The sequence below is a fragment of the Quercus lobata genome, chromosome 2, assembly GCF_001633185.2.
Source record: "Quercus lobata isolate SW786 chromosome 2, ValleyOak3.0 Primary Assembly, whole genome shotgun sequence".
Taxonomy (NCBI): domain Eukaryota; kingdom Viridiplantae; phylum Streptophyta; class Magnoliopsida; order Fagales; family Fagaceae; genus Quercus; species Quercus lobata.
The window spans coordinates 357,293-372,255 of record NC_044905.1 but is presented as its reverse complement, the minus strand read 5'-3'; the positions used below and the strand labels follow the sequence as shown (position 1 = coordinate 372,255).

Here is a 14,963-nt window from a genome sequence, read left to right as displayed (position 1 = left end):
AGTACAAGAACAACAACGCAGTCCATAGGAATAAAAAGAGGATCAGAACAATGAAAAAGTGATCAACATGATTATGCCACGTGTTGATCACCTCGATCCGCAAAACCCTCGCTAAAATCCATAATCTTCCTGTCCTATCTTTCTCTTTCTGTCACTAATATCTTTTTAAAGGTCTCTCTACTCTCTACTCTCTACTCTCTGCTCTATTCTCTCTATTTAATATTCATCTGCTTCACTTTGTCTTTCTTCCCTCTTTGTCTTTTTGATAGATAATTCATATACCCTGCTCTCTCTTTCTCTCATTTACCTTGGATCTGAAGGGTTTCCTTTCATCAAAGAGTGTGATTTTCTCAGTGTTGAAGCGTAAGAAAACATGATCAGAGCCCATCAATCTCTATTAAGAACAACTACCACTTCGGAGTCGACTTCTTCTAGCTTCAAATGTTCGACCCACTTTTGGTAATCCACGCTCGTTCTCAAATCTCCTTGCGTAAAATGAAAAAAAACCCAAATACCCCCATAACCTTATCATAAGTAGCTTCTCGATCGATCACTACACCCACCATAAATAGTAAGTCCACCTTAATCTTATCTTTTAATCTTCTTCTTTTTTTATACCAATCTGTATGCTGTTTCCCTCCTCACTCCAAAAACCAAACTTTACTGCTTTATTTTCAATTTTTCTTCTTGTTTATGTTCTCTGAAGTAGTGTAATCAAACTTTTGTCAGACCCAGTTGAAAATTATTCGTCTTGACCAAAAAGAAAGAAACTTTGTGTTTGGGTGTGTGTGTGAGAGAGAGAGAGAGAGAGATTTTGGAGTAAATATATTTCATTAAAAAAAAAAAAAAAAAGGAAAAAAAAGCAAAGTGGCGAAGATGAGCTTGAGTGCAACCGAGGATGATTCAGCTGCAGAAATTCATATTCCAGCTGATATTGATTGGCATATGCTTGACAAATCAAAGTTTTTCTTTCTGGGTGCCGCTTTGTTTTCTGGTGTATCGGCTGCTCTTTATCCAATAGTCGTTTTGAAAACCCGGCAACAGGTTTCTCCCACTCCCATTTCTTGCTTTAAGATGTCCTTTGCCATCATGCGCCACGAGGGCTTAAGAGGCTTCTACAGAGGATTTGGTACCTCCTTGATGGGTACCATCCCAGCTCGAGCGCTTTACATGACTGCACTTGAGGTCACCAAGAGTAATGTTGGGACTGCCACTGTTCGATTAGGCTTCTCCGATACCACGGCCACGGCTATTGCTAATGCTGCAGCTGGATTGAGCTCTGCCATGGCTGCTCAATTGGTTTGGACCCCAATTGATGTTGTGAGCCAAAGACTAATGGTGCAGGGTTGTGACTCTAGCAGCAAGAACATAATCCCCAATGTCTCAAACAAATATAACAATGGTATTGATGCGTGTCGGAAGATTGTGCGTGCAGATGGGCTAAAAGGATTGTATAGGGGATTTGGGATTTCCATACTGACTTATGCACCTTCCAATGCGGTTTGGTGGGCTTCTTACTCTGTGGCACATAGGCTAATTTGGGGTGGTTTTGGTTGCTACATGGGTAAAAAGGAGGATGCTTTGGTCAATGGGAATGGGTGTAATTTTAGGCCGGATTCAAGAGCAACGGTGGCAGTGCAAGGGTTGTGTGCTGTTATGGCTAGTGGGGTTTCGGCTATAATTACTATGCCGCTTGATACAGTTAAGACAAGATTGCAGGTTTTGGATGGAGAGGAAAATGGGCGGAGAAGGCCACTTACAGTTGTGCAAACAGTTAGGAACTTGGTCAAGGAAGGTGGGTTTAGAGCTTGCTATAGGGGTTTGGCTCCAAGGTGGGCTTCAATGTCTTTGTCTGCAACAACTATGATCACTACCTATGAGTTTTTGAAACGGATGTCTACCAAGAGGCAAGAAGAGAACAGAGATTTACTTCGTGACTAGATACAGCTGTTAGATTGAATTTTACAAATGGATTTTTTTTTCCGTTGGCTATAGTTAAGCTAAGATTGGCTGCTTCCCAATATGCTGATTATATGTAAATTCCTCTCTCTCCTCTTTTTTGCCACTCTGTTTTAGGGCTTTCTTCATTAGGGTGGAGATTGGAAATTATTCCTGTTCACTGTAAGCTTTTCTAATTCCCCAAATTCCTCCTATGAATAGTGTAAATGGAATCGTTTCCTCTTTATCTCTCCAATCCAAGAACCAACTTTGTTAAAAAAGATGATTGCTTTTTTTGTTTTTTAAGGTAAACTGGAACTTCATTAACCGAAACAGAATAACAATCTAGCCTACAAGCTTCCAGGATAGCAAGGGGCAGATTACAGTTATTACAACAGGAACCAGCTTTAAGAGCAGCAGAATGAGCTGCTGCATTCAGAGCTCTACTCCCCCAACACAATATTTACAACTAACAAAAGACAAACTTCATTCGGACATATTATTAATAACAGTAGATTGGATCTTTTGTACATAAATAGGCTGTGGCTCAGCCCTTGTTGTTTCACATTTTGCTTTCTTTGAGATTGTCTTATGAATGTTTAGATAGTACTTATTACTGAAAATATTATAGTAAAATAATTTTTAAATATGTAAATAGTGTCATAGAATTCAGTTTTAAAGAAAAATTTGCTGAAATAATAATTTGCAGGTTCTGTAAACATTGCACGAAACTCTCACAAAAAACGCAGCCCATTCACAATCACAAAGTATCAAAACTAACACTTAATTTAAATTTCAGTTTGGATCATTAAAAAAAAAAAAAAAAAAAAGATTTTATTTTTCTCAATTTAGCTTACAGGAGAAAAAAATGAAATCCTTTCTAAAGCTCAACTTCTCAGGCACCAATTTCAGATATTTTGCTTTGCTAAAAAATGTGAAAAGCATTTCCTTTGATCTACAAAAAAGGGGCATATTCTTGTCATGTAGCATTAAGGAATCCATGGATGTATTACACTTTTGGTTTCTCTCTCTCTCTCTCTCTCTCTCTCTCTCTCTCTCTCTTTAGTAACCAGTGGCGGAGCCAGGATTTCAATTCAGGGGGGGCAAAATTATAAGGAGCTTTGGAAGCACAATCGTTCATCTATTGATCTCCCATTCAATTTTTTAATTAATTTTTAACACTTCATTGCTAAAAAGCCTCAAAGTTCATTATCAAAACATAGAATTTGAAACAATGAAAGAGTCAAAGCGATTAGGGGGGAAAAAAAAAGATTAGTGGAACGATGTAAGCATTAGAGATTTAGTGTCATGAAAAAATAAGACATTATTTGAAAGTATGGATCTACTACTTAGAGTTGGAGCCATGAAATATTTTTTGAACACAATTTAGTAGACAATTTTTATTTAAACTTACAAAGTGTGATGAAAATTGAATTTCAATTGGTGTAAAAGATTAAGTGCTGTGTATCTTCCATTGAAAAAAAATTAGTAAGTGTCAATGTGTCCAATTTAATATTATCTCTTTGTATTTTTTTCTCTAGTATGATATTTAGTAAAACTTTGTTGATATAGGTACAAGTGTGTAGCACATCTCATGACAGCACAGCAAGTTCTTGCATGTGCTACTAGAGAATAACAAGCCACCTCATAAGGCATTAACTCTCACAAACATACATGATATTAGATCAATAGAATGTAAAATCTCAATTACTTGAACTTTAGGTATTTGACAAAAGCATATTAAACAGCTCTTTGTAACATATTGTATACTCTTCTCTTTGTTGGGGGAATTAATTTCGGCATCAAACTACAGATATTCTAGTGCGTGAGGCGCACTGTTGCAGCCTGCATGTGCAAGCATGTATAAAGAGAACTTACAAATTTGTGCATCAGCATTACAAACTTTTTATTTTTTTTATTTGCTGAGAGATGTAGATTAATGAGATTGATTTGGCTTTGACATCAAATAAAAGCTGCTAAACTAGAGCCCATAGAGTGTGTGCATTTTTCCTATCAAAATCTTATACCAAGTTTATATATTGACTTGAGGTTTTAGTCAAATTTAGCTCCTCAAGACCAGTAAAATTCATAGCCCTCAGAGAAGTGATTCTAGCATCCTTGTTGACTCTTGGATGTGGATGAGAGAGAGAGAGAGAGAGAGAGAAAGCAAGTCACATAGGCGGACAAAAGTATATAAAATTAGAGAGCAATGATTTACGTCTTATTACTTACGCCTCAGCCATTATTATGAATTTCTATGGGCCGTTTTGCTAACAGAAACAGTGTGCTATTCTAAAGCCGGATGCTCCTAACTTTATGCGGAAAACGTGAGAGAGGACCATTTGTCATTTGTGGGGCCGGGCTACGACTTGGAATTGGAGCCGAGGTTCCCAATAGAACCGCACAAAGGATCTGAATAGACTTATACCTTTGCCATATCCATGAGATTGAGTTTTTCTTTCCTCCCCCTTCTGCTAGGTTTTAAGAAACAGAATAATATCCTACATTACATTTACAAGTCACAACATAAGCTAAATGAAAGTGTTACGCAAGTTTGGAAAGGTGTGTGTCCAAGCTTTGTGGAGCATATTATCTTGAAGGAGGGTTGTGCGTAGCTGCTGTTATTTGTTTTTCTGCCTGCTGTTGTTCTGTTCTTGGTGTTGCTCTGTTCTGTTCTTTGTGTCTGCCTTGTGTTTTCACATAAAAAAAAAAAAGAAAGTAAAGAACTTAATTATCCAATAAACATAAGTAAATTCAAGCAAATACATAACAAAGTCTTTCCATGGTGGCATGGGGAAAATTAAATCCCAACCGAGTAAAAATACCCTAATTTATAATCAATTAAACAGCACATTCGCAGCCTACACATCATATTCAAGATAGCTTTCCTAAAACAGAAGACTAAGAATTAACCTGACCTACTAAATTAACAGTAAACTAGTAGTGAAGATACACCCAGCATCAAGGTCGGGCTCTCTTATTGCTGCAAGATGGGCATTTATACTGCTTAATATGCTCAGCCCTTGCTGGGGTGATCTTAACACACTTCCCATGGAACCACTTCTCACAGATATCACAGCAAATCCAGAACTCATCAGCTGCATAATTCTCTCCACAAGCCCCGCACAATGTCTCTCCATGCTCCTCATCATCTTCCTCTTCCAAACCTTCCTCGTCCTCATCCTTTGACTGAACTGTCTTTGAATACTTGGCCTGAGATTCAGAACCTCGCTGCATATGCCAAAGCAACAAAAGAATTATAAATTAGAACAGGAAGGCTGCTAGGTAATTGTTCTGCAAAATCTGTATGCATATGGAAATTAATTATTATTTTCCTTGCAATAATGTATGTGAAATTTTCCAGATAAATAGAAGCACACCAAACAGTATTCGCCCATCCCGTTATTTGGCTTACATAATGACAATGAAAAAATGGGCATGTCAAAGTTGTGTCATACCTTAGAGTTCGATTTAGATTTGTTGCTGCTGTGATTTGAAACTGACGACTTCTCCTTCACTTGTTTCTTGACTGTCCCTGTCACAACCTCAAATATTGTTGGTAGATCATTTATCATATTAAAAAGGCGTTTCCTGCACCAAAATAACAACAATCTATTATATAATGAAATAACAAAGCCTCAAAGGCAGCAACCACTAAAATGGTGAAACCAAAAAAGGTCACAAGAAAATGCAGTTGGGGCCATAGTTAGCGAACTTCAGAGCAAACCAATGTTAGCAAGACTAAGCTCCCCATCCTGGAGCATAGAGAAATTTATAAGACCAGTCCCCCTTTTCTGGCCTTCAACCTTGATGAAATACAGTATTGCCGTCAACATGATACAACTGCTGCAAGCATGACTAGAGATTCATTAAATCGAATCTAGACATTGACTCTCTTTATAGTTTATGTTAAAGAAAGGAGGAGGAAAAAAAAACTGCATTAAATTTTCAGCAAAAATAAATTTCTTTCTCATAAGATATATGCAGGTAAATAACTTCACTAAATTCAAGTGAATAAGGAAATTCAGTCAGGCAATGTAGAAAGCAAAGGACAAGAATAAAAATTTATGTTATTTTATTTTTTAATTAAAAGGTAATCCTACTTGAACATAAAGGATAATCAAAAGGTGGGTCCCAATGAGCTGAAAAACAAATTAGAGCAGATATTGCTACATTGTATTTGCAATTTATTTTCCAATCAGCATCTACCTTCCCTAAATTAGTTTTAGGAAAAACATTTAACATTATAGATCTTGTTAACACTTATTGCAACATTTTCAGAGCAAAAATTCAGGCAGAAAAATAAATCAAACATGTTTAATAAAAAATGGAAAAGAAAGGGACTAATTGTATGAGGTCTTAACCGGCTTTACTCTTTCCAAACAGAACTAGATCAATCAGTTGCAACAAGCTGTGACTAATCTTTCAAGGTAACTAGCCTCATCATACACACTTCACGTGTGCGATGAGGCTTTTTTTTAGCCAAAAAAAAAAAACCTCTGTTTTTATTTTATATATATATATATATATATTTTTTGAGAATCTAATTTATAAGTGGATAAAGCAATTTGAAAATCAAAATGAGAGTAGCCTTATTTTTTAGGCAATGTTTTAGTGAAAATTATAGCTGTATTTTGACCGGATTATATTTTAATTTTGTCTCTACTTAAACATAGGGGTATAAGGTTTTTTTTGAACCAAGGAAATAAGGGTCCCAAACAAGAGAAGCCCCTAAAATAGTAGTATAGATAACCTAGATGCAGCAAATTTTTTTTTTTTTTTTTTTTTTGGGGACTTAAGAAGCAGCAAAATCAAGTGTTTTGAGGGCTACAGTAAGTAGTTTTCTTGTCCAATTATAGCATTTGAGATTCACAAAGTACAGATATTTGTCAGATTATAATGCTTACATACTACATTACTAAAACAGCATAATCCCTAGTTAACCATTCTATGTGACACAAAACAAGAGATTAAATCATAAAATCAACTATTAAAGGACGCATTAATGAACGTTCAAATATATATATATATATATATATTACAAAAATAATAAAACTACAGGTGTGTTTGGATATCGTTTATTTTGCTGAAATTGAAAACTTATTGGTAAAAGTACTGTAGATAAAGATAAAAATTAGTTGAAATAGTACAGTAGGACCTATGAATAGTACTAAAATGTGCAGTGGAAACTATGAATAGTAGCAAAAATAAACTGAATAGTAAAATAATTTTAATTTTTCATCCCAATCCAAACACACGTTACGACTCAATAGTATGAAGTAAAAAATTGAATAAAAATAAAGACCGACATTTTTTTTTTTTTTTTTAAATTTTTGGTAGCTTACTTGGGGAGTGGGATAAAAGGTGAGAACAAGGTTTCAAGTTCCTTGGGGGACTGACTAGATTTTACTTCCAAATTAAACATCCTAATAACTTATTAACAAATAAAAGTTGTCTTTTAAAGTCAAAAAAAGCATCTGAAAGAGGATGAAGAGAAACACATACCTATCGGCTTTATCAAATCCAAACCTAGCACCAAAATAAAAGGCCACAGAAAGTAACCAAGCATCACTGTGGACAGCAACCAAGGATAACCAGTCCTTCTCTTGCATCCCATCTCTGGCAAAGTTAATACCTAGTGCAGGCTCTGGAAGCTCTGGAGGCACCTCTTCAGCAGGTAAATTGACTTCCCACTGCTCACCAGGATATCCATAGAGGCAAAGATTTTCTTTCTCTGTAAAGAAACAAGGTTTTTCATATATTCACTTATTATTATGTTACCAGCCAGAGCCAGAGAATGAAATGATTGCTAAAATATATATATATAGGTAACCAGGGCGGTGTGCACAGCATGGGTGTACTGTATCTGTATGGCACTCAAAATACCTACAGTATGCAGCATTGCTTTGTAAGAGTCTTATTAGTTAAAAGTAACATATGACTATCATTCATTAATATGGGAGGAGTGGAGTTCCAAAGATTCATCCTCAGTACCCAAAGAAATTCAAGTAAACATATTTTATTTTATCCAACTTCCATTAAACTTCAAAGCTATGGTTGGATAAAAATCCAGAGTGGCTATATTTATTTGTATAAACATAGTTGTTGAAGTTGAAAATATAATTAAAGACAGAGTTTGATTAACTTTAAAGTTGGAGTGCCATATAATTCGACAATCCTCCAAATTAATTTTAAATAACATAATGGTAATTTAAATTTAGAGGGTTGAACAAGTAAAGCATCTCTTAGTCTTAATCTTAGTAATACTAATATAGTATGTATATGATTGATAGATAATTGTGTGAAAAACATAAATTGAATAGTAGAAAATGAAGGAAGGTATTGTTGGTTGGTTGGTTGGTATAAAAAAGAAGAAAATTATGTAGCCTTGGTACTTTAAAGGTTCAAATCCATTGTAACTATTGAATTATCAAAAGAAAAGATTTGGTTGAATGAGGAGGGAGTAGATCTATAATTAAATTATGAGTGCTACTATAAATTTACAAAATTTCAGAGAGAGAGAGAGAGAACCCTAACTAACCAGGATCACACTGCTGATAAAAGTCATCAACATCTGCACCAACAAATAAAGTAGAAACGAATTCAATATGAGAAATAAGAAAAAGAGAAAACATTTGAGAGAGAGAGAGAGAGAGAGACCAGTGGTAAGGGCTTTAATCATGCCAGCTCTGCGGCCCTTGAAATCCCTAAACACTTCCTCTACCGTACGTGGGTTGTAAGCTGCACCGCCGTCCATCGAATTTCCAAACACTTCCTTCGTTCTTTTCTTTCAGAAAGAGAAGAGGGAAAGAAAGAAAGAAAAGATCGAAAATTTATCAGACTGAGAAAGAGGAGAGAGAGTACCAAAAAGGAGGGAAAGGTGTGAAAATATTTGACCTCTCTCTCTCTCTCTCTCTCTCTTACGGATTTGAAATTATCTACTTAACCGGATTTCATAATACTTGGGGTGGATCCGGATATTTTTGCATATTTTATTTTTGGAGTTAGAAAATTGAAATTGGGCTTTTTTTTAGTAATAAAGGGCTCGATCAGATTATCAAATCAAATGGTTGAGCTTCAGATTTCGCCACGGCAGAGGGAGGACCCACCACAGATAATAGTAACATAGTGGGTTTGTGGGACCCTGATGATGATTATGAATGGATATGTAGATTTTTTTTTTTTTGGGTAAACCAGGAATAATATTAAAGCAGCATTTGGATACAGCTTATAACGCCAGCGTCTTGTGTCTTATGTTTTTCTTTTCTTTTTTTGGTTGTGAAGCGCATTCTATGGTTGTCCAGTGGGTCCTGTGCACGGGACCCACAAACCTCTTTTTTTAACAAAACTTTTATCAAAATAGGTTCCATGGTACTATTCACATATTTAAAAATTATTTTGCTATAATGTTTTCAGTTTTTAGTTTTCAGCAAAATAAGCGGCATCCAAACATAACCTAAGAACCCTTAACTGAGGAGAGAAGTTTGAGGACGAATCCTCTTATAATACATGCCAATACTATCATAATACAAAAACATCGAAATGTCCACAGGTAGACTATCAAAAATCACAAAGTCCTGCTAGCTAAAAGGCCCTTTCCTAGCTAGCGCATCGGCGTACTTGTTGGCTTCACGGAAGCAATGAAGCAGCTTGACTTGAGGAATGCGACTGAAGAGAGTCCTGTAATCCACAATAAGGGAGGAGAGGTTAAGATTAGTTCTATTACCATTAGTAATCCATTCAAACACAACATTTGCATCTATCTCAATCTCAACAACAGGGATGTTCAGAGATAAACACAATGATAGGTCATCCCTAAGGTCCCAAAGCTCGGCCTCCATGCTAGAAAAGACCCCAATATTATGGGTGAAGCCCTTTATCCAACCTCTATTAGCATCATGGATCAGACCACCTCCACCGGCTCTACTCAGGTTGCCCAAGGACAAGCCATCCGTATTTAACTTCACCCATCCATTACTCGACCTCATCCAATGGACCCTCCTAACTTCCCTCGTCATTGCCTTGCCTGGTTTACCGACACAAAATATGCATTCAATAGTAGCATAAGTAGTGGAAGACCATAAATTCTGGTTAGGCCTAACTCCCTTGAAAGCAATATTATTTCTATGAATCCATAAATTCCACACCACAAATGAAAACAGAACATTCGAAGGAATCAGATCTATTCTGTGAGTTTTAGAGTTCAAGTTTTGCTTTAGCCACGCATCAAGGTCAAGCCTAAAGAAATCTTGCATGTCCAAAGCTATCATAAATTTGTCCCAAACCGATTTGGAAAAGCTACAGTCGCACAGGACATGAATAATAGATTCCCTTCCATTGTTGCAAGAAGAAGGCAGGTCCAAGACGAATGAAGCCAGTTGAACCAACTAGAGTTGGTGGGAATAGTTCCTCCAGTTTGGTTAGTCCAACCAGAACAAATATGGGAAAGTTAGGAGGCCATGCCACATTGGGGACCCAAGACTTTCGTATAATGGGAATAATGTGGGGCTTGAGGGCAATGAGGAAAAGACTAGAGATTTAATCACAGTTGGAAGGCAGATTGGGAATGGTGAGAGTAGGTTTAACAGTAACACGAGTTTGAAGGTTAGTGACCACGACGTTCTGAAGGATAATGTGCTCAATGATATGTCAAATCTGCAAACGACAGGGCTTACCAAACACAGCAGGGTCAAGTCTATTCAACCTCAAAAGAAGAAAAAAAATCAAAATCTTGTCTCAGGGTGTAGCCCAACCGAAATCTAAGCAAGTTATCTTGAAGATCTAGAGTGGAGGCGGGTATGGAAGAACACTACAGATTAGTAATGTGGATGAACTCGTAATGTTGGGTGATCAAATGCCAAGGGGAGGTCGTCGTAATACCTAATGTGGTGATAGATCAGATAAGGCCAAAGCCAACAGAGGTCCGGGGATGGTTCGACGAGGATTAGAAGGAAGAGTAGAGGAATATCTTTCCCCTCACTCCAACGAGTCAAGAGCTGGGATTCCTCCTTTTCACGAATCCAGCGTGGCACTTATGGCCGAATCCCTAGTGGAGATTCAAAATGGATTTACCAATGGAGTGGGAAGAAAAGATGATGCTATGGAGGACCTACCAGGAAGATTTTTCAACGCTAGTCTTGTTCGCATTGGACAAACCAGTGAACTTAGAGGAGAGGAAAATAATGGAGGGGTAACCAATTGCAACCAATTGGTTCGAGAATATGTGGACCACGAGATTGATCCAAATGTGTATGCCAGTCAGGGAGTTTTGGATCCTAATAAGCTCGCAAGTGAGGGAGATGGGTGTCCAAAAACACGGCGCTGTGCTTACAACATCGAAAGGGCAAACTTAGGCCAGTTTGAAAGAGATAGGATAGAGCTTGATCTCGTAAGGGAGAACAATGCCTTATCAAGATAGATGCCCCGCCCCTAATCAATCTGTTACAATGAATATTATAGTGTGGAACTGCGGGGCCATCAGCCCAAATTTTGTTAGCTCTGTGATGGATTTGGTTCGAGATTACTCACTAACAATATTGATTATTACTAAAACCAGGGTTGGAGGCGATAGGGCGAAAGTGATAATGGATAGATTTCCTTTTGATGGTGCAATCCATGCTGATACAATAGGCTATGCTGGAGGAATCTGGTTGCTTTGGAATTTTGACGCAATGGAAATTACACAACTTGCCTCTACTGAACAAGAAGTTCATGCCCTTGTCAAGGTGAGTTCTTCTAATCTCTCTTGGATTATTTATGCTATATATGCTAGTCCTAGGTTAGCTGAGAGATGGATGTTATGGCATAATCTAACCTTGGTCAATGATCTTCATAACCTACCTTAGATCATGCTGGGGGCTTTAACGAAGTCCTCAGTAGTGCGGAGAAGTTGGGTGGAAGACCAGTTAATGCTTATAGAGCCAGGCTTTTTCAGGAGTGCCTTAATGAGTGTGGCATGATGGATATGGGATTTGTTGGGCCAAATTTTACTTGGTCTAATTTAAGGAATTTTTCAGACCTTATCCAATAAAGATTGGACCGAGGATTTTGTAATGTGGGTTGGAGACTTCTATACTCAGAGGCTACTATTGAGCACCTTACTCATGTAAACTCATACCATAACCTCATTCTTCTTAATTTAGAGAGACCTATGGGGTTAGGTTTAGTAAGATTGTTCAGATTCCAACCTGGATGGCTCTCTCACCCTGACTTCCCTAATCTTGTTAGAGATGCCTGGAGGAACGATCAGGCTTTAGACATAGTAGTCACCTCCTTCACGGCTTTTGCGAAAAGGTGGAATAAGGAAGTTTTTGGGAACTTGTTTAATAGAAGGAAGAGAATTGAAGCGAGACTAAAAGGGGTTCAGAAAGCTTTAGCTGAAAGACTTAGTGAGTCCTTCCTAGAGCTGGAGAGAGCCTTGAGATTAGAACATGGGAAAGTTAAAGAGCTTATTAATGAATTTTGGGCTATGAAGTCTAGGCTGAACTGGCTGGTGTTGGGTAAGTGTAATACTACTTTCTTTCATGCCTCTGTCATTAATCGTAGAAGAAGGAATAGAATCACCCGCGTCAGAGATAATGTGGGAAATCTTATTGATGAAGAGAGAGAGGTGGCTGATCACATTAAGAATTGGTATGTGAATTGGTACACCACGGAGATGGAGGAGTCTTAGAAAAGGACTTAGGATATCCCAAATTGGCAAGTTAAGCTCTTGGATGAGGAAGCTCAAAGTTTGGCTATCTCGGTTTCAACCCAAGAGATAAAGGATGGTCTTTGGGCCTTAAAATCCTTTAAAGCCCCTAGCTCAGATGAGATTCATGCAGGGTTCTATCAAAGGTTCTGGATGCTCATGGGGAATTCTATTATTAAGACAGTCGGGAAGGTGTTTGAGACTGGAGATGTTCCGACCTATTTGAATAGGATTCTCATTACCCTCATTCCCAAGCACTCGAGGGTGAATACCCTTGGCAACTATAGACCTATCAGCCATTGTAATACCATATATAAGATCATTTCAAAGGTCATAGTTGCTAGATTAAGACCAGACCTAGGGAAGATCATATCCCTTATGCAAGCGGTTTTTGTCCCGAGCCGAAAAGGAGTAGACCCTGCCACTATTGTTCAAGAGTTGCTTCACTCCCTAAATTTGAAGAAAGGGAAAAGAGGCTACATGGCTATTAAAATCGACCTAGAAAAGGCATATGACAAGATTGAATGGAGTTTTGTAAGGGATACTCTTGCCGTTTTCAATATTCCTCCTATGTTAAGCAAGGTCATTATGAATTGGATTTCAACTTCTAGCATAGAGGTGTTGTTCAATGGGGGTGCCTTGGATTCCTTCAATCCTTCTAGGGTAATTCTGCAAGGAGACCATCTTTCCCCTTATATTTTTATCACGTGTTTGGAAGTGTTGGGTTTCCTCATTAGAGATAAGTGTGACTTCAACCTATGGGACCCGGTTAGTGCTTCAAGGGGAGGTTTAGCTTTTTCTCATATTTTCTTCGCGGATGACCAGTTTATTATTATGTACTCACTCACAACTCAGGTTAGGTAAGGTGTCAACTGTAAAGTTGAGACCACAGCTCCCGCGCAGATTGGCATTGTGATCAATTTGTGTGGGTGTGGCCCTCTCTACTAGAGCTTCATAGTTTGGGCCCTTCTCTTCTCTTCTCCTCTCCAGGACCAAGATAGGAATATCGATCTCCCACACAGTAACAGACTGGATATTCATATTCCTCCCATTAAATGCTTTTATACTATTCTTCCTTCTTCTTTGTAACTAGGAAAAATAAAAAACAAATACTAGTACTAATTCAATTTGATAGTCTCAATACTCTAATATAAGAGTAAGACTCATCAGTGTTTAGGGAATAAAAAAAAAAAAAAAATCATAATGAGTCATGATGTGCAAGTACAAATAACGTAAAACAAGGAAAGTTGCTTAGAATTCAATCCCATACCATAAACTGAGATAAAGATAAAACATCTCATATATATGCCCAGAGTTTAGAATTATCCTAATGATTGCACATTGCAGTTGAATTAAACACACTTCATGGGATTTGAGCGTCAGAAGGAGAGATTCAAATTTTAATTTAAGGTTTTTTTCTTCTCATCAGCCACTCTCCTCTCCTTTCTACAGTCAACAACAACAATGAAGCTAGCCTAGTATTTTCACCCCCAAGAATTAAATCCATCCATCATATGAGTTTAAAATTTAAATTGACATCTTTTTTACCAAATGAAGTCCAACTTGTTCAGATTCCTTAACCTAACTACTTGGTTTTCTTTTTTGCCAACTAAACTAAACTGTTTTATTATTGTAAGCCCCCACAAAAAAATTATCTGTTCCTCAGGTACAACTACAAATTACAATCCCATATGTAAAAGGCTCTAAGTTCTATACAAAGAAAGGAATAATCGTATATTTCAATAAACAAATTCACAATTTGGTTCTTACAAGTAGTAGTCTCAAGAGTGGATCATTGATTGTTGCCCATGGAACACTACACATACATGTATCTATTGGTATGCCGGATACAACTTGCAGAACTAATTCCTTCGTAGGCCTAATGGGAACATATTGTTGTTGCCATTGAGGTCATTCCTCTTGGACATGGAGCAACCATCCAAAGATGAGAGCAGAAGAATCAAAATCTTGGTTGCAGCAAAATGTCAATTTTTTATGGTGCTCATGATGTCCGAGCATATGGTCATAGTTTTAAATTGCCAATTACCAATTGATGAGTATCAGAACTTAGTATGATCTCCTATGGATCTGAGGCTAAGAGACAATTGAGCACCAACCATGAAATAAGACAGAAAGCTAGAGTTTCTTTCATTGTAAAATACTGCTTATATTGTACGTGGCAAGGAATGGCATGTTCCAGTATAGCTTCATGTACAACTCAATGCCAATCAACTCTTTCTTGGCATCAGTTGAAAGTGAAGTCAACTTCAAATGTTTAGGTTAGTGAATCAGTAGACGATTAAAGAGCAAGAACAAACTTCAATGTTTTTCATGC

The 14,963-nt window shown here is 37.4% G+C and overlaps 2 protein-coding genes across 2 annotated transcripts; one reads left to right on the top strand and one right to left on the bottom strand.

Moving 5' to 3' along the window:
- The first annotated feature begins 40 nt into the window (after positions 1-40).
- On the top strand, positions 41-2,219 carry LOC115968810 (solute carrier family 25 member 44-like). The gene has a single exon (XM_031088318.1). The coding sequence runs from the start codon at positions 877-879 to the stop codon at positions 1,939-1,941; it is 1,065 nt and encodes a 354-aa protein (XP_030944178.1). The 5' UTR covers positions 41-876; the 3' UTR covers positions 1,942-2,219.
- Positions 2,220-4,657: 2,438 nt separating this feature from the next.
- LOC115968800 (PHD finger protein ALFIN-LIKE 4) lies at positions 4,658-8,864 on the bottom strand. The gene is made up of 5 exons (XM_031088309.1): positions 8,599-8,864; positions 8,480-8,512; positions 7,444-7,672; positions 5,397-5,529; positions 4,658-5,169 (listed from the first exon to the last, which is right to left on the bottom strand). Exons 1-5 carry the CDS (start codon positions 8,693-8,695, stop codon positions 4,900-4,902), a joined length of 762 nt encoding a protein of 253 aa, XP_030944169.1. The 5' UTR covers positions 8,696-8,864; the 3' UTR covers positions 4,658-4,899.
- Positions 8,865-14,963: the final 6,099 nt, after the last annotated feature.

Coding starts and splice junctions, on each gene's coding strand:
- LOC115968810 (XM_031088318.1), top strand. CDS start 877: ATGAGCTTGAGTGCAACCGAGGATGATTCAGCTGCAGAAATTCATATT.
- LOC115968800 (XM_031088309.1), bottom strand. CDS start 8,695: ATGGACGGCGGTGCAGCTTACAACCCACGTACGGTAGAGGAAGTGTTT. Junction 7,673..8,479: donor TTATCAGCAGTGTGATCCTG/GTTAGTTAGGGT, acceptor GTTTCTTTACAG/AGAAAGAAAATCTTTGCCTC. Junction 5,170..5,396: donor AATCTAAATCGAACTCTAAG/GTATGACACAAC, acceptor TGGCATATGCAG/CGAGGTTCTGAATCTCAGGC.